Here is a 24,797-nt window from a genome sequence, read left to right on the forward strand (position 1 = left end):
CGCTGGGGTCGGCCTCACAGAGGGCTTCGGCTGCTGCTCTGTCTTCTCTTCTGACTTCCACCGGGTCTTACGGCAAGTGAGAGAAGAGCTCTGACGCAGGAGAGGCTAAAATTTGGGTTACAGGGTGGAACTAGGGGTTAAAGCAATTGCCCGGGCAGAGCCGAAGTGGCCGCAGTGACGAGCCCCCTGAGCTTCAGGGGCTCTGAAACCAGCAGCGGAGACCCAGCCCCTCCCGCAGCCTTTAGACTCAGGTAAAGCGAAGGGTGAGTGGGAAAGAAGGTTCACACTCAACTTTGGAAGGAAACCCAATGTACAATAAAGCCGTTTTTAATGAAAATCAATGATTAAGGAAGAGACTCCCACACTGTACCTAAATGTTTATTTCTGGGAAATTCTGCTCAGCTTGTCGTCTACTTAATTATACTAACCAGCTATACTGACGAATGCTTCTGCTTATCTTTATAACATGTTTTTTGAAGGATAATTCAACAAAAGAGCATCCTAATCACATTCCCTGAATTAAACACACCTACGGGCAGCCTATAGGAGAGGCTCTGCCCACAGCGCACCTGAGAACTTGTTAGAAATGCTACGTCTCGGCCCACACCTGGAATCAGACACCTTGGAATTGGAGCCCAGGTCATAGTTTAATAAGCCCTCCAGGTGATTTCGAGGCCACTCAAGTTTGAGAACCAGCGGGGTCTATCTGCCGAGCCCTGTGGTCACTACCGTAGCATCATTGCCCACCTGGTCGACACCCACCTTAACGGCAAAGGACTCAGGAGGATCAAGGAACTGGACGCCTGGTCAGCAAACCCAAGCTTTAACAGTGATGGAAAGCAACAGGGTCTCACCTTTTCCTTCTCTTTTGCAAGGCAGCTCTTTTGGGTCTTTTGGCTCACTGGCGCACGATACCGACGTCTTGAGTTTAGGAATCTTTTTAGGAAAGCTTGAGTTCTTTCTGACATTCTCCCTCTCTTCCAATCTCAGCCTCAGGGCAGCCACCTTGGACAGAATTTTCTTCTTCATTCCCTCAGCTAAATGCCCACTTGCTGCGGTTTCTTGCTTCCTCTTGCCCTCCTCTGCAGCAGTCGCTGGGGATCTGCCCATCGGGGTTGCCATGGGTCGGGGCCTCTCCTTCCCTGACTTGCTCCCATGGCCCAGGGAGAGGCCCAGTTGACATGGGTCCTGCAGAGTCTTAGGAGCTGTCTCTGACTCACATTCTCCTGAAGTGAATGCCAAAGTCATTGCCAGGGAGCTGGATGGGCTTGCGGTTTTGGTTTCCCCACTCTGGGGTGTCTCTTTTTCAGGTTCCTCAATCCTGTGGCTTATTGGAAAGTTTGTGATGTTTCCTTCAGGAGGTGAAGTAGAAGGCAGCTGAATAAGACCACTAGGGGAGGGCGACTGTTTCCCACCCTCACCCCCTCTCTCCCCCGTTTCCTCTGAGGCAGAAAGTGCATGCTCACAGGGCCTGGGCTCCAGTAAATGGTTCTTGGGGATGTCATGAACTTGACCTGTGGCGTTCTGAGTGTCAACTCCAGCAGACGCCTGAGTCATGACTGCAAGACCGCTAGAAAGAGGTAAAATGGAGAAAACAAAATCTGCTCCACTGTGTTTACTTTGCTCAGCCTCTCCCAAGCTCCTCTGACGGCCTTCTTGCTCCTGGCTTCCACAGCATCCACTTGCAATTGTCTCTCCACCTTCCTCGGGACACGGGACTTGCAAACTGGCAGGCCGGACTCCCCCTTCGGCTTTGTCACAGAGGCTTTGCTCAGCCTCCCCTTGCTCACTGGCTTCTTGGTTTCGGTCGGTGCTGTCTTTACTTGGAATGGTTCCCCCACTTTGCTGGGGGCATGGAACTGGTGAGCTGGCAGGTGTGACTCCCGCTCTCTGGCCCAAGTGTCCATCCTCCAGTTTACTGTCCTCTGTGATGAGTCCCAGGGTGGATTCAGAAGGCTCCCGGGTTTCCCCCCCGGCCCACTCCACCACACCTATTTCATCAATGGGATCCACAGAGGACTCAAGGATTTTCGGGCTGGTCAGAAACGATTGAAAGAAGGCAGGGAGGGCCTCAATAAGCTGTTTTTCCTCTTGGTTTTGACTGACATTGTTAACAGCTTCCTGCCCTCCAGTTGTGGAAGCTTCAGAGGACAAATCTGTGACACATAATTCCTCCTCAACCGGGTCCACAGACGACTCCAGGAGCCGGCGTTGGCTCAGATACCGGGCGGAAAGACAGCTCCAATAGGTGCGCCGGGCTGGCTTTTGACCCTCATGGATTTCTCTGTTATCAGCAAGGGCTAAGCCAGACTCAGCCTGAGGACCGCCAGCTGATGCCGCAGGCTCAGAGGGGTCCAGTTCAGGCCGAGCAGCACCTGCCTGTAGAGCATCAGCTATGGCCCAGGCCCTGGCAGGGGTCGTGGCACCAGCAGCTGACTCCTTGCACTCAGAATCTGCCGGTTGTCCTGGAGGTTGGACCTCAGAAATGGAAGCCCCTAGAGTCACCCTCTTGGGTGTGTTGCCTGCTTCCCTGTGTCCTGGTCCACTGCCTGTAGACTCCTCCAGGGGGATGTTGGAGAGAGGCGGAACACTGCTCACAGTCTGACGGTCATCTTCCACAGTTGCTTCGGCCACCATGGGCACATTGGTCCCCGGGCCTGAGCACAGCCTCCCTTCCTCCCTACAGCTTGCTGATGAGTGGTCCAAAGGTGCTGGGACTGTTTCCCCTCGTGCAGCAGGCGTCGGGGCCCAACTTTCCTGGACACGATCTTCAGAAAGAGAGCCCCGGTGGGGCAGGCTCTCCTGCTGGGTCCTCTGCGTTGTTTCACTTCCTTTTTCCTGGGACTTCTCATCCAGACTCCTAGTGGTCGCTCCATCCACGGTCTGGCTCCCGTCTCCAGACTGGTTATGGACCTGAAGAGGGAAGTTGTGGCAGAGCTCTCCCTCTGGGACCTGGGGAGCACAGACGCAGACTCCCAGGCCCCTGGGAGCCGTGCAAAGTTCTTCTGCAGACACGGGGGCGGAGCCATTTAAAATATGACCTGACTGTTCATTGGAAGGATGTTGAAAGGTATTTTCACCTGGCGTCTGAGGTGAGCTCTTCTCGGGGCCATCTGCACGGCTGTTCTCAGCAATTGAAATGGGGAGGTATTTGGCTGGGTGGACTGTGGTAGCAATGGTACCAGTTGGTGTGTCCCCACTCTCCCTGGTCCCCTGAAGACACTCAAGATTAGCAGGTAATGTTGCCAGCTCCTCCTGAGGAAACTTCGCAATCGAACTATGGCTCGTTGGTGTGTCTGTGGGGCCCAGGGCGTGGGTCCTGGGGGTGTCCTCACCTTCTTCACACCACACTGAAGAATTCTCAGAGGACAGAGACTGTCTGTCCTCAAGCCCCCCTGCGGTGCTGGGGCTCCGCCTGCCCTGCCCTGTGGCGGCCAGAGTGGGGGTGGAATGCTCCACCCTGGCTAGCTGCTCCCCTGTGGAGCCTTCACCGGCCTTTTGTGAAGTGTCCCAGGGGAGGGCACTGTTAGGGGAAGGAAATGCGACTGTGTTTCCGTCCTTGTTGCTTTGGCCTGTAAACTGTGCAGGCTCCAAACCGCGTGTTTGGAAAACAACCTCCAGTGTCCTTTCATCAGGAAAACACAAGTCAGACGCTTTGCTCTGACCTTCCACCAGCTCCAAGTCCATGGAGCAAAATTGTTGGGGCAAATGTTTATGAATGGGGGCTCCAGCAGGAGAATCCATGGTGCCACCTGTTTCTTGGTCACCTGCTTTAAGACGCTCCATCAAACACTCCACTTCTCTGCCCCTCGGCCCATGGCACACAGTTCCCGGGGTGGGGACAATATTTGCGGGTGCAGGGGAAGCAACAGACAGAGTCTCGGGCTCCCCAGAGTCGCCGCTGCCCTCTGCGGGCAGACACGCCGATGGCTCACAGGGGGACAGAGTTGCATGGGTGGCTTCTGGGAGGCTCAGCCCATGTCCTTGGTCTTCCCAGGAATGTCCGGGCGTGTCGTCTTCTCTGCGTTGCTTTTCTTCACGCTGTGGGCCTTGAGTGCAGCTTTCTCTCTCCAGGCATGGGATCAATGATGCACTTTCGTCATCGATCCTTCCTAAATTGGGGATGGAATCTGCTGTGGTCCCAGGTGATGCAGACCCCTCTCGGGCAGGCTCTGAGAAAGCTGGTGTCCATCTGGGAGAGAGTCTCTCCCCGGCTGAGTCCTGAATTTGCACCTAGAAAGACAAAAAGCGGTGTTAATGGAATTGTCCCTGGGAGGGCCCACAGTAGGGCAGAAAGGCAGTCACAAGAGTGTTAATCCCTGAGGACCATCATAATGGACAAGAAGAGCAGTGGGGAATGACGGGAATCTGAGCGTTAATCCCCACACCGCTGTAGCTGTTAGAGACTTCCTGGAGAGATGCAAATGTCAGCAACTGTATGTTCCAGGGGACCCCTGGTCAAATTGCCCTGATAAGCAGAAAGCCTCCTGACAACATCAGTTAGTGATTATCTCCCTTTGTCTCTCTCTCTCTCTCAATAAAGATGAAAATAGATTGAATGTTAACTATTGACATCAAGTAAATCCTAAGAGCTTGTGTGGATTTTAAATCCACACAAGCTCTTAGGATTTACTTGATGTTACAGAAAGCCACCTTTCACATGACTGTAACAAGTGAAAAATCCAGAGTCTGTGAAGTTAAAGAGCAGTCTTTGCCCTCAAATATGACAGCTTGCTGGTTAATAATGTTACTAAAGAACAGAGAGGCCCCTCCTTTGAGCCACCCCCCCTCATAAAGCAATAGGGTCACGACTGGCCATCGGCACTGCCGATCATTTTTGCCCCTGGAAGGTGATAAAGTGTTGCAATGTCTCCTCCACTTTAACACAGATGCCCAGTGGCAGGCAAACCACATCCACTGGAAACAGAGGACCCGAGACTCCTTAGGCTTTTGTGAAGAGAAAGGAGCAGAGAGAGTCAGAAAGGGAGGGAGACAGAAACAGGGAAGAAAGAATGATTGAATGAACCTGTCTCACATCGTGATGGTGAACCCATCATGGCACCATTGGAATGTTCTGTGATACTGGAGATCATTCAAGGAAGCAGCAAGCACTTGGGCGAAATTCTTATCTCTAGAAGTATTTAGCTCATCCGGTGTTTCAATGCACATCGACATTATACGCAGCTAAGAAGAAGGGAATTGCTGCTGATTTTCAGCAAGGATCCCCACCTTTGCCCCCAGGACTCCTGCTCTGCAGCAGCCGGGTTCAAAAGTGCAGGCACTGATAGCTGGGCTTAAAGAGGGACGGAGCAGTCTCTCCAGCGTTTGACAAAATGGAGCTGAAATGTTTCTGTGCACGTGCAGCTCCACGGTCGGAGGCTGATTCTATCCACGCAGGTGAGAGCAGCCCCTCCCCGTACACACCGCCAGCCAGTAGGAAAGAGGACCGCAGCACAGCCACACCCCCTTCCGCCCCCTGCAGGGCTGCTTAAGGCCAGCGGGGACTCGCCTCTCCTTTTCTCCCTGAAGCTACCCTGATGTTCACTTCACTCAGATATTATTGGCGTGAAAGTGCTAACTGAACAAGAAGAGATGTAATATAATTTCTTGGGCTGTTAACTCCACGAGTGCTGGGACCGTTCATCAATTCAACAAGCATTTAGCTAACCCTCCGAGGTACTAGGGAGAATCCCAGGGGATGAGGGTACTATGCAGCAAAGCACCCACCTGCGGGGGTTCCTGTTCTAAGTTGTACACACGGCCTGTCACAGGGTTAGCACTGAACAGATGTCGCACGTCAGCACCGAGCCGGTGCTCCATAGGCGCTTGCTGACAGTGGGGGCAGTGAGTGAGCCCTGCACCGGGTGAGACAGCTCTACCCAGCTTCACCCACTAACTCTCTGCGCTTGGAAGGTTCGGACTCATCTGCCCCTGACTTGGGGACAACTCTGCTTAAAGCAGACTCTACCGTGAGCAGGGGCAAGTACTGTTCACATCCTTACATTTCGAAAAAGAACGAGTTCACTCGTTTTCTATATTCTTTTTTTCTTTCTCATTACATTAAAAGGGAAAACCAGAGAGAGAACCTTGGGGAAACAGGAAGCATGGTTTTTAAAAAGTATTGAGGAGTTTAACGTGTACACAGTCTCACCTCTACACCTGAACATCCACAACGCGTGTGGAGAGTGTCCTTTTCGTTTGCTGCTTCGGCCTTTTACAGTGAACTGCAGCGCAAATGGACTGAGCCATTAAGCACAGCAAGTGTGGGTGGCTTCCTGGTCATGATTTAGGACGCTCGGGGACACTGTCTGATCACGAATGCCAAGGCCTCTCTTGAGCCCTCCTCTCCTGCCTAAATTTCCATTACCCGTGTCTGTGAAGCCTTTTATTTTAAGATCTTGCCATCATCACAACATTGTCACTGCCAGCAGACACTTATGGAGTAGCTGCCATGTATAGAATGCTCTGCCGGGCACTGGACAGATCCTTCCAAAGGGCTCAAGTTAAAAAGCCACTCTGTTAGTTTCTGGGATGGTGCCCACTCCTTATTGCCTGGCACCGTATCAGCAGAGTCGGTAGCAGATAGGGAGATAAAACCAACCCCCGGCGAGGGGGAAGCCCAGGACAGGTAAGCTTTGATTAAGGTGAGTTTGGCCATTGGAATATATCATCTTAGCCGTGGTGGTGTGCCCAGATGTACACAATAGTAATGTTCCTGTTGAGGTATACACACGCACCTCCTCTCCTGCATTAAAAATAAAACCCTATTTTAAAATAACCTGGAGGAGGGTCCCATGTAAAAAATATGGCAAATCCTTGACCGTGTGAATTCATCCACTTGAAAAACATTTACGGAGCGTCTACTGTATACCAAGCTCTATTCTAAGTACCAGGGAAGCATCAGTGAATATGAAAAAGACGTCCGGCCTTTGGAAGATATGTTCAAGCAACAAACCGTATAATTGGTTCACTGCTAATGGGAAATTCCATAAATTTGATTTTAAGTACCCCAGGGGGTTTTCTCAAAGCAAAGCCTTTAACAGCCCAGGACATCCTTGCCAAGGGCCACAGCGTCAGTCCCAAGGACAGGCTCCTTGGGGTCATGCAGAGGCTGACTCAGAGAGAAAGAGAAACCACTGTCTGAGACTTCGAAACAATTCAGACCATCCTTTCAGAAGGAGATCTCAGGGAAGACCTTCTGAAAGGACTCCTGCAAATGCTTCCCCTGCTACGCAGTCAGTCTCATCGTGGAGTGAGTGCTCAGACTCGGGAGGTTTTGTTATGTAGGGAAATTGCTCTCATTCGGGTGAAAAGAAGGAGGGTTCAGGGCTCTAGGAGGAAGCCCAGTGTGGTGTGTGGAATATACACTCAGAAGACTGGTTTCCTGGGTTCTGCGCAATCCCATACTGTGTGCAAGATCTGAAGCAATCTCTTTAGCCTCTCTGACCCTCTGTCTCTTCCTCTAGGGCTAACCACATGCACGTCAGCACCACGCTGCCAAGTGCCTGGCGCTCACTGACAGTAGTTGCCCTGTTCTCTGTGAAAAGCAAGTAGTGGCCAAGGCAAAGCCATGTGCTTTGGGCTGTGCATGGGCTTTCTCATTTGATTGGTAAAATAAATCTCAAATGCTGATATTTTCATCCCTTCTTTCCTGGTGAGGTGAGCAGCCAGGGTCCAATGAGGAGACAGAAACCACATCCTGGGTTAACTAAGGGCAGTTGAAAGGAAAGAATTATTAACTGCAATGAAGAGTGACCAGAAGACACAGGGAAACCCTAGGTGCTCTAAGGTGAGGGAGAGGACCGAGGGAGGACCGTGTGGTAGGGGCTGAGCCCTAGTGGAGATGCTGCCAACAGGCCACCAAACAGCGGAGACTCTCGCTGCTGTCGCCAGGCTGGAGCTGGTCTGCGATTGCTGGGTGAGCACCAGCCCATCCTCCCTTGTGCAGGTGGGGTGCAGGTTGGGGACAGGTGGCCCCCAGGGCACCGGCAGGAGAGAGGGCAGGGCCTTCGGAGTGGGCGGTAGAGGGAGGGAACACAGTCCTGGATATTTGGGGCCATGCTGTGCAGGTCCAGGGGAGTTGGGATGTTAGTACAGGCAGGAGGCCTTCAGAGCAGGCGGGCCATGCCGAGCTCTGGTTTCTGAGCGAAGAGGACTGCAGGAAGGTTATCTATCACAAGGCCAAGGCTGCAAGGTCGCAAACGGACCATGCTCTGGGCTCCGTGGCTGGGACAGACTGTGTGGGATGACAACAGACCCACGTCGCTGACCCCGCCAACACTGACAATGACAGGACTCGTCTTCCTCCTGCGGGGTCCGACCACACCCTCTGCTGAGAAGGCGTCAGTCGCGCTTATTTTAAGAGAAATGGTTAACGGCATTCTATCACTGAGCATAACCGATGGGTGCATTCGGGCCTAGACGCAGTCCATTGACAACAGCAGATCGTTGAAGGTCAGGGTGTGAAATCGCCCCAGCGTCGCACACTCAATGGCAAGACCAGGATTTAAAGCCAAGTGTGTTGGCCATGAAGCCCTTTGCAACCCAGGTTTTCTGACACGAGAAGGTAAGAGAAACCTCACCAAAGGGCTGGGGGGAAATCCCCTAATTTAAAGTCAGAACTTCTGAGCATCAGAGACACTGGGTAGAAGACAATATAATGGTCCTCGTTACCTGGAACATGACCGTGTCTTTGTCAGGCTCCTCACAAGCGCTAAGGGCAGGGACGCTTTGCTCCCTATTTCTGGATTTCCAGAACCACAGGCACAGTAGGGTCTCAATTAATTTTGCTGAATGAATAAGCACATGAATGAACGCAAGGAAGAGAAAGGGGAAAGCAAATTTAGTAACACTCCCAAACCTGATTTTGAAAGCAGCATCAAGCTTGAAAGCTTACAGCCTGCTCGCGCTGCATTTCCCAGCGCCATCTCTATTCAACATGCCTCGCATTCTACAAACACATTGTTTTCATTTGTTGGCCTTTCCAAAACTTCTGCCTCCTAAGTGTGCCACGGATCCCCCGGAAAGGTGCACTGCACCCCTACACGCCCTGCGACGTTCAGGGTTAGTCGCCTCTTCATTAATGACAGTGTCCCAGATGCCAACTAAAGCGCATGCCACTAAGTTGAGTCACTAACAATAGAAGGTGGTAGGAGATGAGATTCCCTCTTCTCAAATAGCTTCTAATCCAGCTGAAGAGAGAAGAGGCACATGGAAAAGATAAACAAATAACCATCCTTGACAAGTTGTGCTGACGGCCCCATGGACAGAGCCTGACGGACGGCTCCAGCACAGGATGGAAGGCGCCATGCATCCCGCTCTCCCACTCGACGGATCGGACCCTGCGGTGTAGAAATCAGAGGCTGCACTCTTACATTGAATGTATGTTCTTAGTCAATTCGTAGACATTTCAGTGCAGTCTCAGGAACCTTCTCTACCGAGTTGAGGGGCCCATGGTAGATGTGGTGGATGCTGTGGGTTGACTGACTCAACAGCATCCCAAGCGCCTTGTCCCTTGCTACCTCCAAGTAAAGTAACGGGAAAAGCACACTCTCACAGCCCCCTGCAGAGTGAGACGGAGCCAAGGGGTTGGTTCTGGCTGGTGAGGACTAAGCCCTTCCAGGGAAGGGCTCTGGGGAAGCTTGGCTTTGCTTCTGTCAGACACAGACGTGGTAGGTACTTTGTCTACCCCGTCCTCTTCCTGTCACAAAGATGTGATGCCTGGTGTCGCGTCTCCTGGTCAGGAGCAACCAGCATGAGAATGACAAGCCAGCACACCACGGCTGGTGGAGCAGAAAGAGAGAAAGGACAGAGGAGCGTGCAGGCATCCTTAAGCCACCAGGACAACACTGAGACCTTCCACCTCCAGATGCCTTGTGACACGAACAACAAAGGTCCTTATGACTGAGGCCACTCTCCTGTGGCTATTTTGTTAACGGCAGCTAAAAGCAATCCAGGTGGATGCCAGAGGACCATGCATGGCCGAGGGTGAGGGAGAAGGCATGAGGTTCACCCCAGAGCCCTTCTGGAGGCACTGGGTGAACTGAGGTAGGGATTAGTTTGAAGGGCAAAGGGCTGGTCAGTATGCCAAGGGATCAAAAGGGCTTGAGGCAAGATGAACTTGGAGTCCAGTGGGGGAGGGAGAATGGGGAAATCTGAGAAGCTGGTCATCAAGGGAGAGGTCCCAGCTATAAAGCAAACACAGCCCCCCAGGGTCAGGAGGGCCAAGCATTTAGCTCCTTGCGTCTGCCAGCCAGTACCACCACATGCCTTCCCATGGGACAAATTCTCCAAATTCTGTTTCTTTTTAAATGGTCTTTGAATGTTCTTTCCTCCTTATCTGGACTAGATAGAAATAGCACCATGTCCTTCAGCAGTTGTCTGCACATCATCAATTTCCCCCTGTGGTTCCAGGAATCTCTAACTGGGGACTGCCTCGCTCCCCAGCCTCCCAGGCTGCTGTGGCCTCGCCCACAGCTAACCTTTCCTAACTATCTGCTGAGCCCTCAATATGGGCCCAGGGTCATTTGTCACTGGACAGATCAAATCCATCCGCCTGGGCCTGCAACATGGGAAATAGCCTGGTCCCCAGCCAAAGAAAGCTCGCAGGCAACCTAGAATATTTCAGAAACCTGAGTTTATTTTGGGGAGTTGCCAGGTTACCCAGAAAGGAGCTTCACTTAAAGGCTTTGAATGTGAAAATAACACACAATAAAGAGGAGGACACTCGTCTGAAGTCCCCAATCCTGAAACCAGACCCTGAGTGCCCTGTCACTTAACCCGCTCATCTTCATTCCATTCCCTCGGGGAGACGAGGGATCTCCCACCAGCCACTGGTACAATGCTGGCAAAGTCTTAGAGTTTGCAACCTGCCAATTTGGTCTCTTACTGGGAGTGGACAGGGTTTCCATGAGGAATACCCTTTCCCAGGGCTCTGTGCATTCAGCAAAATCTGCCTGGTGACATGGTATGAAAGAAAGAGCCAAGAGCTTTATGTGTTTGTGGCCCCTCTTGGGTTTCCTGAGGCAAGTAGCAGAACTATCACTAACAATAGCAATTGCTGAGCCCTATGTAAGCCTTAATACACGGCAGGCACTATTCTGCTAATGCAGTTAATGTTTAAAGATGGCATAGAAATGTATGCCTTTGGGACTTCGGGTTGTGTGATGCTAGGGAGAAATGTACCGGCTACGCCAACACATGAGAGGGCTGTTTGGTGGTAGACCCCCACGTACATGGGTCAGGAAAGCAGTTGTCTTCCTTTCCTGTAGGCTTCTTTTTGTTCCCTGCATCTAGGAGCTGAGAGGAGAGCCATGATTTCCATAAGGGCACTGGGAGATAGGCGAATGTAAGAAAAATGGAGTTGGGAAGGCCAGAAATTTTTCTTGAAGTCAGGCACTTCTCCATAGTCTGCATTTGGTTTTTTGCTGGAAGAGACTGGACTTGGATGAGGCGTGAAAGGAAAGAGGAGCGGGGGCTGGAAAGAGGGTTGGGCCTCAGAGAGCCCAGGGCTTAGTCCTGGATGCGTGCGACCACGTGGGAAGCGGCTTTGGAGAAGTCATCGGATCTCTCGGGAGTTGTTTCTTCCACAGTGAAGTGAGAGGGCTGGCACTGTCTCTGGGTCCCAGTAGCTCTGGTGTTCGGTGACCCGCTGTCATGTAAACAACACAAACATTGAAATGGGGCTTAAACCTCGCCTTCCATCTGGAACCGGGACTTCCTTCAGCTGCTAAGGCTTCTAGATCTAAGCCTGTGACTAAAAGAGTTGTTAGGGGAAAGGCCACAGCATGTTGCCATGGGTAGACTGGTCCTGAATGGGGCATCGGGGGGCCCAGAGGGGGCTAGGGAAGAGACAGCAGTCTGGAGAACAAGCCACCATCGGGCACGGGCACTCCCTGGGGTTCTGCCTCGCTCACCACAGCTTGTCCCTCCTCTATGCAGTAAGTAGATGGCACTGTGTCAGCATGTGGGCCCTGGAGCTGATCCTAAAGGGTTCTGGAGGCTCACAGACCTCATCCAAGCCAATAGCATAATCACAGCCCCAGAAAGGACGACCCTTCGCCATTGGCGCCCAACATTGCTGACCCTTTTGGGGGTTGAGGAAAGTTATGGCTTCTCTCCCCCAGGAACTCTTATTCTACCCACACAATTTTGTGCATAATGTCCCCGCCTTGAGCCCACCGATCCCGGGCCCACGGAATGAATCCCCACATTGGTCATAAGCAGGAGCTGGCTGAGTGGCGTGGGACTGTCTCCTTCCCACAGCCCTAAACTTCTCTGCAGATTTCAGACTGCAGGACAAGGGGGAAATGAAACCCAAAACAGGTTCTAGGACAGTGTATTCAAATCAATATCTCTCTCCATTGTTTCTAGAATTTGTGAGCAAAATCAAAACTAAGGTAGTAGCCATTCCCCTGCGGCACTGACAACAATACCCTGTATAAAGGCAGTTCTTGTACATTTTAGAAACAGGAAGTATGTGTCACAGCGACTACACTACAACTTTGCCTATTCAGCGTGACTTCAAAGCTTGCAGTAATGATGACAATCAGCACTTGGAACATCTGAATATAAACATAAATCTAGGCAGGTCACCTGGCGCAGATGGTCGTTACCAGAAATCAGAAGAAACTACAGGCTTGGGGCTTGAAGAACCCCTAATATGCCACATGTCTCTTCTATAAGCAGAAGGACAGCTACATGCCCTCAGGTTTGGCTTCTGCATAAGCAAAACTATCCCCTCAAAGTGGACAGGTCTACAGGGTACAGTCTCAGAGCAGGTGATGACCGCTACTCGATGAGATTCAGAGATGGCTTTGTTCCGCAGGAGAAACGGAAGTTCCTGGGCTAGAGAGAGTGACGCGGGAAGGACAGGGCTAGTCTTGCTCAGCTTGGTGCAAGGGACATAGTAGGTGCTCAAGAAATAGATCAAATGAGTGAACATCCATCCAATCTGTTCTTGGTCCAGTGTCAACATGGACAGGAAGGCTTTGCCTCTTCGGAGTCTGGTTCTCTCCTCATTCTCTGTCATTCTCTGTTGACATTGACCTCCCACTGGGAAAATTGCCCGATGGTCCTGTGCTTTGGTTGATATGTATTTTCTACTAAACTGTAACTCTTCTTCACTAATCATTTAATGCTTCATTGGCCTCAGTCTTCTTTAGATCTAAACTGGAGCCATCTGTTTTCTTCTGAGCAGAGAGGGAAGCAGCTCTTGCTTTAATCACGAACAATTGAAGTTTCCAATATATACAAACCAGGAGACATCAGCATAACCATACCCACGGGCACCAGGCCCTGAGGGTGGCGATGTCCAATGGGCCAGGGACACACAGTTGTACAGAGTACAGCTGAAGGGTTAAGTTTCACACACCTGTACTTGAAAGGCAAGAGGATCAAAGGCAGGAAGTGGGGAGGAGCAGAGTACAGAGCAGACTGGAAATTCAGGTACCTCTACTGATGGAGCCATCAAAATCAGCTTTCTCCTTACAGATGGCGGGGAAAAGAATGATTCACAAAGAAGCTTCTGGGAAGCTGAAGTTGTTGGGGCAATGCTTTGAGAACCAAGAAAGAAAGAAACTATCTAGAAGTCAAGGCAGTGATTTGAAATAGGACAGAAAAAAAAAAAGGCTGACCTGATATTTGCATTTATGGCGATGTAAAAGTTCATACATGTTACTTCTGATATGCAGGAGTTCATGCAATCTCTTTATTCTTGCTCTGGAACTGACCTTGGCTTTCTCATGAGCTCCCCACCCCCAGGCAGGGCCTTGGAGAAGGAGTGGAGAAAAAGTTTTCTCTCTGACTGAGCCAGTCTCCAGTATGACTCACACAGCCTTTAGGGAGTGCCGGGGCCCTTAGTTCGGCTCGCCCTGACCCTGCTTTTCTGGAAGCTGGTGTCTGAGCTGCACATACTGGTTGATGGGGGAGGGGGCGCCTAGTCCCCATGTCCCAAAAGGGAAGCAGAGAAAGATCTGTCCTCACGGTCTGCCTTCAATTACTCTAGACAGTCCCAAAGCCAGGAGAAGGGCAGTCAGGGCGCGTGTGGCCTCTGGGCTCTGCCTCTAGCTCTGTGAGCATTTTGTCCCAGTGTCCTGAGAGCTGGGCACCCTGTCTAAACCCTCACAGTCCCTCTTTCTGACTATGTGGAGATAACACTCGAATCTAATGTAAAGAAAGGGATTCAGAAAACTCTTCTTGCAACAAAGCCCGACTTGAAAATTTATTGTCCCACTTCAACAAAAATAAAAACACACACCTGTTTCTCTACATATTCGCTTCCCTCAGCAGAATCTCACCACCATCTCCACTCCCCCTCCCCCACCGGGGGCAACCCTAGTCTCCCCAGCTGCTTTGGGAGGAGGTTCTGGAGGCAAAAATGAAAAAACAAACACTTTTTTCTGCTACCTCCCCGTACACACCACTGGCAACTGTGTTAGTTTCCTAGGGCCGCGGAAACACATTACCACAAACTCAGTGAGTTAACACACACTTATTCCCTCAGCCCCGGAGGCCGGAAGCCTGAGATCAAGGTGTCCCAGGGTCTCCTGGGCTCTTCACCTCCTGCGGACTAATGACCTCATCTCCCCCAATTGCATCCACAAAGACCCTAGTCCCAAACCAGGTCTCATGCTGAGGTTCCAGATGGACATCAATCTGGGGAGACATTATGCAACCCACTATAGCAACCGAATCTTTTCCCAGCGGGCCCTGCAGGGCCTCCCTCCCCAGTCTGCAGTTTGCCATCAACGCTCAGCACTGAAGCTCTGTCACGCCACTGGGTGGTGTGGGCTTCAGGAGAAGAGAGAGGTTTAGAATATTCCAGCAGCGGGGCAGTTCCAGGCGGGCTGGTGCTCTTCTGGAAATTCTGTTTGCAGTCTGTCCGCAGAGTGGAGTTCAGAGCCCCCGCCCCCACCACGGAGCTGTTCTTGTCCCTGCACTGTTCTCAGGGAGGCTGGCATCCTGGAGCTCAGCCCCCCAGACCTGCAAGCAGCTCTGATCACTTCAGAATGTTCTTAAGGGACCTGCCCGGGCCGGAGCTGGATGTGGTCCCCTCTGCTGAAGGGAAGGCAGTGCCTGGGGCAGTTCCTTATGTTTGTGGCCACACTTAGACTCCCAACTAGGAATCTTAAAGACGAAGAGTAAACTGTTCTCGGGATGGTTAATTTCCCACCCGACACCATCAGTTTGATAGTAAATGTGAAAGCACTTGTTTTGAGAACATCACTTGAAAACAATATGCTCAAAATCTCAAGGCAGTATCAAAATACCTGTGCTGACTCAGAAAGATAATTTTTCAAGCATCAGCAGAAAGGGGAACTTAGAGAATGTGCCGTCTCCTGCCCCGGCCCCACCCCCACCTCAGCTCTGCAAATGCGGTGCAGGCCGTACATTGGAGTGGGTAGGAGGGCATGGTTTTTCGGGTTTCTGTCTTGCCAGTTTAACTCCATTTAATTCAGTTTGACGAGTAATATTAACAGACCCTGGGCCTGGTATTCGCATGTGAGTCAGAGCCGGAGTCCGTGGAGCCCAGCTGGAAAAACCAACAGCTGTGACAGACAGTGAGTGCCAGCAGAGAGGGGAACCAGCCTCTACAGGAGAAATCCATTCTCCTGAAGGGAGAGGAGAAGGGACAGGTGTATCAGGGGAAAATCCAGAATCCACTTACTTGCTGCATTTACATTTATTAATGCCCTTACTCATCAAATCCTTGTTGCAAGCTCTCCATGCGCCAGGCCTCATCCTAGCTGCTGGGGAAAGAACCTCCCCAGTGAAAGACTGTCTCCTTGACTTTACATTCTGTGTAAGGAGGTACACAAGGTCAAGGATGTCCTGTAAGGAGAGAAGGGGGAGGAAACAGCATGTACAAAGGCACTGGGGCAGGCAAGTGCTCAGTTTTGCAGAGTGGCTAGGATGTGGGGGGCTTGGGAAGGGAAGCGGGGAGCAGGGAGATGATGAGGAAAGAGGCTACGGCTAATGCACTGTGCAGAGCATTCGGATTTCTTTTATTTCCTATGGCGAGAAGGTCCATCACAGCTCCATAGGGGCTGGGAAGGTATTGTTGTTTTAAACAAAGGAATGACATTCCCAGACATAGGTTTCAGGGGGATTGTCATGGTAGCATTTGGACAGCATCTTAGGAGAGGCCCGGGAAGCCTCGTATCGCCATGACCCAGATTAAATTACGAAGCCGAAGCCCGGGCAACATTGGCGACTGAGGGCTGGAGGGTGTTGTCGGTTGAATCAAGTCCCCCATAAGTTATGTGTGGATCCTGCTGCCTGGTACCTGTGCCTGTGACCTTATTGAAAGTAGAGTTTTCGCAGATGTAATCGAGTTACGATGAGGCCACACTGGATCAGAGTGCGCTCCAATCCAGCGGCTGGTGTCTTTACGAGAAGAGGGAAGTCTGAACTCAGAGACACACAGGGAAAGCGCCATGTGAACACAGGGGCAGAAACTGGAGCAAGGCGGCTACCAGGGCAGCTGGCAACCATGGGAACTATGAGAGAGAGAGGCAGACAGACAGACAGACAGGCGTGGAGCGGCTTCTGCCTCGGAGCCCCCAGAGGAACCGGCCCCACCGACACCTTGACTTCAGACTTCTGGCCTCTAGGACTGGAGAGGATCCATCTGTTTGTTGAGGGCCGATAAAGAGGGGAAGCTCCGGACTCCGGAGACCCCGTGGAGGGAGAATTGACAGGACTTGGGGACTAGCATGAGGAGGGCGTAAGGACCCCTCTCGGGCTTCCAGCTCCGGGATTTCACTATCTCTTCTTTGAGGGGCTGAGACTTGGTACACTAGCTTGGTGCGTAATAGAGACGTGCTAGCTCAGCTGTCATCTTTGGGCTAGACCAGAGCCACTGTGTGTCCCAGGTCTACAGGGGATCTGGGGGAAAGGTGAAGGCTGTGTGCGAGGGCTGCCAGGTGAGCCACAGGGTGTTCAGAGTCGGGACAATAGATGTTTGCCATTCCTGTCTCTGATGGCAGGCCCTGGGAGGAACCCTAGACACCACGATGCAGCACAGAGTGATGGGTGCCAAGTCTCTGTCTCTCTCTCTCTCTCTCCGTCACCACAGGCCACATCCTGAACTCTGTCCCCAACCCCGATCACAAGACAGACGGCAACATCCCTGAGTGCACCGACCTGGAGGTGCTCCAGCCACTCCTGGTGTGGGACCCCCTCCTGATGCGGGACCCCCTCCCTCCCTGGCAGCCTGCCAAGTGTCCCCTACCCCCACTTGTCTTGAGGATCCTCAGTGGGTCCTTCAGATCAAACACAGGCTAAGAGGCTTCTCTGCCCTCCCTTTTCCCAGAGGTGCGGAGGCTCGAGAGGTCTGCCCGGGGTGGTTAAGTGGCCTGGTCCACCCATTGGTGGAAGGAACAGCACCAGCTGCACATGCACGGTGTGAGGGCTGCAGGCTGCGGAGGCCATGAGCACAGGACACGTCAAGAGGACAGGGACTGCAGAGTGCCACAGGGAACTGAAGGTCTGAGCAGCTCTGCGCCTTTCTGCAGAGAAGATATCTAAACTCCAAGCAGGAGGAAGCCACCAGCGGAGCCTGGGAGAAGCTGGCTGCTGCTTTCCCTCTGTTTCTTCCTGCCCTCACCCCTCTCCATGAAGGGGACTCAGAAGAGACACTAGGGGGCAAGGGAGCTGCTGAGGGGCCACTCCTGCTGCTTCGCACGTGTGGCTTTCTCTAAGTTCACATCCATCAGTGTCTCTGAGATTCCGGGTCCTCTGAAAAGCGTAGCGGGGTCCCAGTCACAAGGCCAGCCCTGGGCGTGGATGAGCACTCTCAGGGGCTCGAAACTCTCCTGCCCTCCTTCAGTCTCCGTGCTGCCCACTCCTGTCCAACCAGGGGTAAGTGTACCAGCCTCGCCGAGTAGATTCCTAGAGGATGGGGAGGAGGGGCCGAGCCTTCGAACCCTGACCATCTCAGCAGCGATGCAGCGTGCTCATTTTGGAGGAAGTTATCTGACCCTTGGCCCTGAACACTGGTCTGGTACTGGCCTGGCTGTTGGCTTATGGTGCTAATGAGGAAGGTCATGGACTTATTTGTTTTTAACTATTTTTTTTAACTTTTATTTGAATAGTTAATACACACACATAAGCCCAGCATGGAATTCACAAGGGACACAATGAAAGGGTACAGAGTGACAACGAAGTGTCCTTCCTACTCCAGCCACCGTCTTGGTCCCTTTCACCAGAGGCAACCGCAGTTATCAGAGTTTATTTTTGTTCTAAAGAGAGGTGAGGAACTCAGACCTAAAATGGAATTGGGGAGCTAGGTCATGTGGCTGGGGCTCCGAACCTGAAGTCAGGCAGACAGTTCAGAGCCGGACCGCCCCCCTACTGACCCAGAGCCCCAACAGAGGCAGGATTTACCCCACTGGGCTGCTGAGGTCACTGAAGAGGCTTGCCCACTGAAGCCACAGCACAGCCCCTGACACGCACCTGCACTCAATAGCCGGCCGCTATTATTAGCTATTGGGCAACTGAGCGTGGTGGAAGAGAGTGGGAGGCCGGGCTGGGGCGAACTGAACACTCCCTGGGAGAAGCCCTCCGCCCTTGTTGCTCACAGTGTCTTCCCTGGAAATCCCTGGGAGTTTGTTAGCAATGCAGGTTCCCAGGCCCTACCCCACATGAGCAGAACCAGACCGTGTGCCGGGCTCCCCAGTGATCTGCATGCAAGGCAGGGTTTGAGTGGCACAGTCCCAGAGGGGCCAGGCATAGATTCCTGGCCTCTGGTGAGGTGGCCTCGCTGTTCTTGGGCCCTCAACTTCGCGTGATGGTCACCCATGAGGAAAACACTTTTAAGGGAAAAGCCCTCCCCTCCTCCCTCCCTAGACTTCAAATTACATCTGATTTCCCCAGCCCAGTAACCTGTGACCTCAAAGACCACTGGAATGTGTCCCCTTTTGTCCTGTAGCTTGACAAGTAACCCGATCAATGGCTTGGGGGCAGGGCGGCATGTTGTTTTTAAAGTGACATAAGAGACACCGTGGAGCCTGACCAACAAGCAGCAGAGCAGCCAGGAGGCCAGCTGGACACCGAGGCCTGGCTGGGGGGGTCTCGGCTGGGGCTCCTCATCAGAAAGAAGGCTGCACAGGGCGGGGGGCAGGGGCTGAAGGGGCTCCCAGGGCGACAGCAGCTGCTGTTTGCCACTGGTTCCAAACCAGTGGGCCTTGGTGAGGGCTCTGCAGCATGTAAGAAGCCGCCCTTACATGCCTTACACATGTGAATTCTCTTTCTGCCTCCTCTAAAAGAGAATTACGTGCCGCAATGGTGGATACGCACTTGTCCAGACCCATAGAACGCGCGCCACCAAGAGCGAGCCCAGTGTAAACCGAGGACTCTGGGCGATGATGATGTGTCAGCCCACGTTCCCTGATTGTAACAGATGGAAAGAAAGAGAAGGAGAGAGAATTGCATTTTGTCACTGGCTCAGCTGTAGACGAGAAAAAAAAAATCCTTGAAGTTGAAGGGCCAGGGCAGTGTGCCTTTTAAAAATCACAACCGCAGCGGAAATGGCCAAGAGCGGGAGGTCCCCCCAGAAGCTGTGAGCCACATGTGGCTGGTGAGGGTATGAAATGTGCCTGGAGCAACTCAAGGACTGAACTTTACATTTTACCTATGTTACTTAATTCACGTGTATGTTTATAACTGGACGTGTGTGGTTCGGTTAGGAAAAGTGTGAACTAGGTTTGGAACAACTTGGGTGTGTGAATCTACTCCTTCGACTGTTTATTTCATGAAATCGCAATATAGGTCAAGCATTTCCAATGCGTAGTTAGACCCCAACTTGAGATATGCTGTAAGTGTGAAATATACAACAGATTTTTGAGGACTTAATACCAAAATAAAATAAAATATGTCATTAATAACTTATAGAGAGTACATATTGAAATATTTTGGTTATACTGACTATGTTAATACATCATTAAAGTTTGCCTGTGTCTTTAAACTTTTTTAAAAATGTGGCTTCCCCCAAAATTAAAATTGCATATCTGGCTTGCCCTCCTGCACTGCTGCGGGAATGTGAAATGGTGCGGCTGCTCTGTGAAACAGGCGGTAGCTCCTCAAAAGGCTAGACACGGAGGACCCAGCAATTCCACTCCTAAGTGTTTGCTCAAGAAAACTGAAACCACATGTCCACACAAAAACTCGTACATGAATGTTCATAAACACATATCCACAAAAGCTACAAAGTGGGAATAGCCCAAATGCCCACCAACTAATAAACAGATAAAAATAAATGTGGTTGCCCTGGCTGGTGTAGCTCAGTGGATTGAGTGTTGGCCTGTGAACCAAAGGGTCACTGGTTCGATTCCCAGTCAGGGAACATGCCTGGGTTGTGGGCCATGTCCCCAGTAGGGGGTGCTCATGAGGCAACCACACACTGATGTTTCTCTTGCTCTCTTCCCCTCTCTCCAAAAATAAATAAATAAAGTCTTTAAAAAAATAGATGTGGTATTTCCATACAGTGTAATATTATGCAACCATAAAAAGGAATGAAGAATTGATAAATGCTGCAATATGGATGACCCTTGAAAATATTATTAAGTGAACAAAAGCCGCATATTGTATGATTTCACTGATAGTGGTGATGGTTGCACAACTTGTGAACACTTACAAAATTACCTGTGTGGCTTACATAAAATTTCTATGGGACAGAGCTGCCTGGGGACAGAATTTAGCCACAGCTAGTCAAGGGGACACTGGCGACATCTGGAGAGAGCCCTGGTTGCCAGCTGGGGTGGGGATGAGGAGCAGAGACTGCTGCTGGCCAGGGGCACTGCTAAACACCCTGCAACACACAGGACAGTTGCCCATAGCACAGAATTACCCTGCCCCAAAGGTCAGTGGTGTCGAGTTTGAGAAGCCCTGCCCTAGAGGCTGTGCAGGGCTTCGTTCCCAGCGTCCTCTGCACCACCTCAGCCCCTCTGCCCTGCGGTCAGGAGGTCGTTTCTGGGCATGACCTTCCCAGAAGGCTTTCTCCTGGACTCCAGCCACATCACAGGCATCCTGGGGCCGGGAGCGCCTCTCAACACCAGTGATGCTGGGGACACGGAGACATTGTAGGCAGAGCGTGAAGTTCTAACGTGGATCAGCTGTGGAGGCCATGACTGTCCCTACTCTCTGAGGCTTCCCGAGTTCCAGAATGTTACACTTACTTTAAATTCAGCCTGTCTCATGTGGGGCGGAGGCCCAAGGAGGATGAGAAATGACTCCAGGGCGTACAGCTGGTTCGTGGCAGACCCAGGAATAAATGCAAGGGCTCCTAGCCCCATTTGTTTTCCTTTTTTTTAAAAAAATAGCTTTTTTAATTATATAGGTGATAATCGAATAGTTTCCTTTAAAAACATTATATCACTAATCACCCCTCTGAACTCAAGATTCTTATTTCCCTTCCCGGAAATTAGTCACCATTATCATTTTGGTGTGGCTCCTTCCAGACTTAAAAATCTTATGTATGTCTATATGTACAAATAACATATACTATTATGGCTCATACTGGGGGTATGAATGGTATCACGTTGTATGTATCATTCTATAATCACCTTTCTCACACTCTACGAAATGTTTCCAGATGTCTGCCATTTGAACAGACCACATTTAGCCATTTCCAAGTAAATGCTTCCTTAGATGAACAATTCTGCAACACCTATTATGGTACATGTCTCCTTAGGCCCGGATACAATCTTTCTCAAGAGCAGATGTTGACAGACGAAGCTGCTACATAATGGGTAATGTTCTTTTTTTTTTTTTTTAATTTTTAAAGGATATCATGAAATTACACTCTTGCTGGTAATCAACGTACCCATTTCTTCATAATTGCAACAACTTGATATTTTCATCCTTGTATATCTTCTCACATGTTTATTAACCATTTATAGTCCCTCTTCTATGAATTTCATATTTATTAAATGCTACCTTTTTAAAAATTCAGTTGGTAGGAGTATTTTTCTTGTCTATTTTTTTTTTTACGTAACTTGGAAATTCATCTTTCTCTATTACATATATTCTTCCAATTTCTCCTGGTGTGCCACTTTCATTACGTTTGTTCACAGTACTTTTTGTTATATAGGAATTTTTAATTTGATGTAATCAAAATTATCAACTTTATTCTTTCTTTTATTCTTTGTTGTTATTGTTGTTCTTTGGGTCCCAAGAAGAAATTATGGCTTTCGAGGTCATAAAAATAGTTTCCAATATTTTTCCAGTAGTTTATAGGTTTGCTTTTTTATCTTTAACTCAGAGATCCTCTGGAGCTTATTTGGGATCCGTCATTATAAGGTACTGGTCTTGTTTTTTATTTTCCTCATATGGATGAATAACTGTGTCAGCTTTGAAGATTTTGCTTCTTCTCTCAAACTGGAGAACCTATTTCAATCATTAACCACATCCAATATATTCTTGGGCCTGATTCTGTACTCTCAAAAGTAGATCTATTGGTGCTACTACCATACCGTTTTGGTGACCACAGCTTTATCATTTGTTTTAATAGGCGGTTGGTTAGTCCTGCATTTTTGTCTCCCATTTCAGCAGAACCAGTTCATTTTCGGTCAGAGTGAAAAGAAAGACCAGGAAGTCCTGTCTCTGGCCCCCAGCTCCCACCCAAGGCAGTGGTGAGGGAGGCTTGCTACACAGACTGGAACCCACCCAGCAGCCAAGTGGCCCCCCCTCCCACCAGCCTCTCCTGCTGCCGCCCAAATTCCTGCCCCTGAACTGCTGCTCCTCAAAATAAAACTCAGCTGGAGATGACACACCTGTTTTGGATTAGTTACAATAAATCAGGATCTGTATTTATTTCAGTTGCCGGACAGGCGAAGCACAAGCCACATTTATAGCAAGCCAACTAGGAAGCAGAGGAAAATGCCAATCACGAGGTTTTCTTCCTCTGAGGGCAACGTGGTTACACTTGACAAGCCCTAAACTTCCTGTTGTTTCCCCAATCCCTACAGGATTGTGATCCGTAGAGGAAGGCCTCAGGTGATGGCTTTCTCCTAGGGCTCAGGCTCTCTAAGCCCGTGGTTTACATCCAGTGGGATGTAACTCACCCATGAAAATCACCTAGATGGCCTATTAAAAGTACGGATTCAACAAGTCTGCGGGAAGATTTAGAGATCTGTATTTTTAAACATGCACCTTAGTGGGTGATTCCAGTGCCGATAAATCCAGGCCTTCACTTTTGACGCACTGCCCTGAGGACTCCGAGCACCTGAGCAGGAGGCCTTCGGCTCCCCGCTGTAATGACTTAGCCCTATGAGATGGGTCCATAGATGAAGGCCCTATGAGATTGGTAATAGGGGAATGACGTCAGTGTAACGCAGATGCTTCATTGGTTTATACCCAATGTTTCCTAGGCCAAGGGGCCCCGAGTAGCTGGGGTAAATGATAGAATCTTGAGCAGGAAATGGAAAGGCCTTCACCTTGGCTTCGGCACGGGCAGCAGGGACCCTTTCAAGTTGTATTTTAATACAATTAAAACTGGACCCTGCCCCCGCGCTCCTGTCTTCTAAGAAGCCAGCTCAAGGCCCCTGTGTCTGAGCGCAGGACCTTCTCCCAGGCCCACCTTCCCAGCAGCCCCGCTGACCAGAGAAGTCCACCCTGTCTTCATGGTCTCAGCATCCACCAGCTTGCTCCAACTAAAGGTCAGTACCATTTCCACTCAATTATCTTGTGTACTTTTAATATCTGCCATGGCAACCACTGGCCAACCTAAGCCGCAGCCCTGGGTGGTCCGAGGGTGCTTCCTGGATATATTTCTTGCTTTTGTCTCTGGTTTTAAAACGGCCTGTTTATGAAGCGACCTGTGGGGAATGCTATTTTCCCCAGAGGTCCTGATATTTTAAGTGTGTGATTTTGCAGATTATGAGGCATTTCAGGAACGCATATATTGCACTAAAGTGCCTATGTGTGAATACCCATTGCCTCTGTTTAAAACGCAGTACCAAGTAACCTGTGCTTTGTCCCTTGGCTAAGACAGAGGGAAACCGGGCTGATGGGTTCCAAAGTCCCTGACAGAGTGCTTCCACGAGGTGACAACCTCTGACTCTATGCAAACCCTCTCGGTGGGGGTGGAACCTGGAGCCCCCCAGGCCAACCCCTGCATTCCGCTCGCGGAGGGTTCTAAGGCTCACGTGCCTGAGCCCACCCTAGAACCACCTAAATCAGGACTTCTGGGGTGGCAGCTGTATATTCAGGAAAAGAGCACAGGTGATTTTAAAGCACAGCGAGGATTCTCAACCTTGGAGGTACAGTGAACCACCTGGGAGCTTTTAAAACCCCCTATGTGCAAGCCACACCACCAACCAAATTACGTCAGAATCTCGAGGCGCGGAACTCAGGGCACTGGAATGTTTTAAGGTCGCAGGTGATGCCACGCGTAGCCAGGGCTGAGACCACAGCTGAGGCTCTTTTCTAGCCTGAGAAAGACCTCGTCTCTAGACCAGGGCTTCTGGAACTTCAGTGTGCATCCGCACCTCCCAGGAGTCAGGTTAAAATGCAGATTCTGACTCTGCAGGACTGAGGTGGGGCCGGGGATTCTGCATTTTGACAAGCTGCTCTGCAGACGACACGGTGAGTAGGAAGCCTGTGGAGCTAACGACTCTCCATCAGTTACTACTGAACACGGACTGAGTACAATACCGCAGTGAACCAGGGCAGTCAGTGAGTGATCTTACAGGCCCAGGGCAGTAACGGCATTTGGCAGGAGTGGCGCTTGGGCTTTGTGATTAGAAACAAAACAAATGTTTGTACTACTCCCTGGGTCAGCCATGGAGTGGTGCTGA

At 50.8% G+C, this 24,797-nt stretch overlaps 1 protein-coding gene across 5 annotated transcripts in view; it reads right to left on the bottom strand.

The window, feature by feature from the left end:
* Window positions 1–24,797, bottom strand: part of ALPK2 (alpha kinase 2) — a 94,461-nt gene that overhangs the window by 25,563 nt on the left and 44,101 nt on the right. For all 5 annotated transcript variants that reach the window (XM_045187679.3, XM_045187680.3, XM_053912369.2 and 2 more), the window contains one exon: window positions 855–4,233. In XM_045187679.3, coding sequence (XP_045043614.2) covers window positions 855–4,233 — 3,379 coding nt within the window. The remainder of the gene's footprint in view (window positions 1–854; window positions 4,234–24,797) is intronic.

Source organism: Desmodus rotundus, chromosome 10 (genome assembly GCF_022682495.2).
Source record: "Desmodus rotundus isolate HL8 chromosome 10, HLdesRot8A.1, whole genome shotgun sequence".
Classification (NCBI taxonomy): Eukaryota; Metazoa; Chordata; class Mammalia; order Chiroptera; family Phyllostomidae; genus Desmodus; species Desmodus rotundus.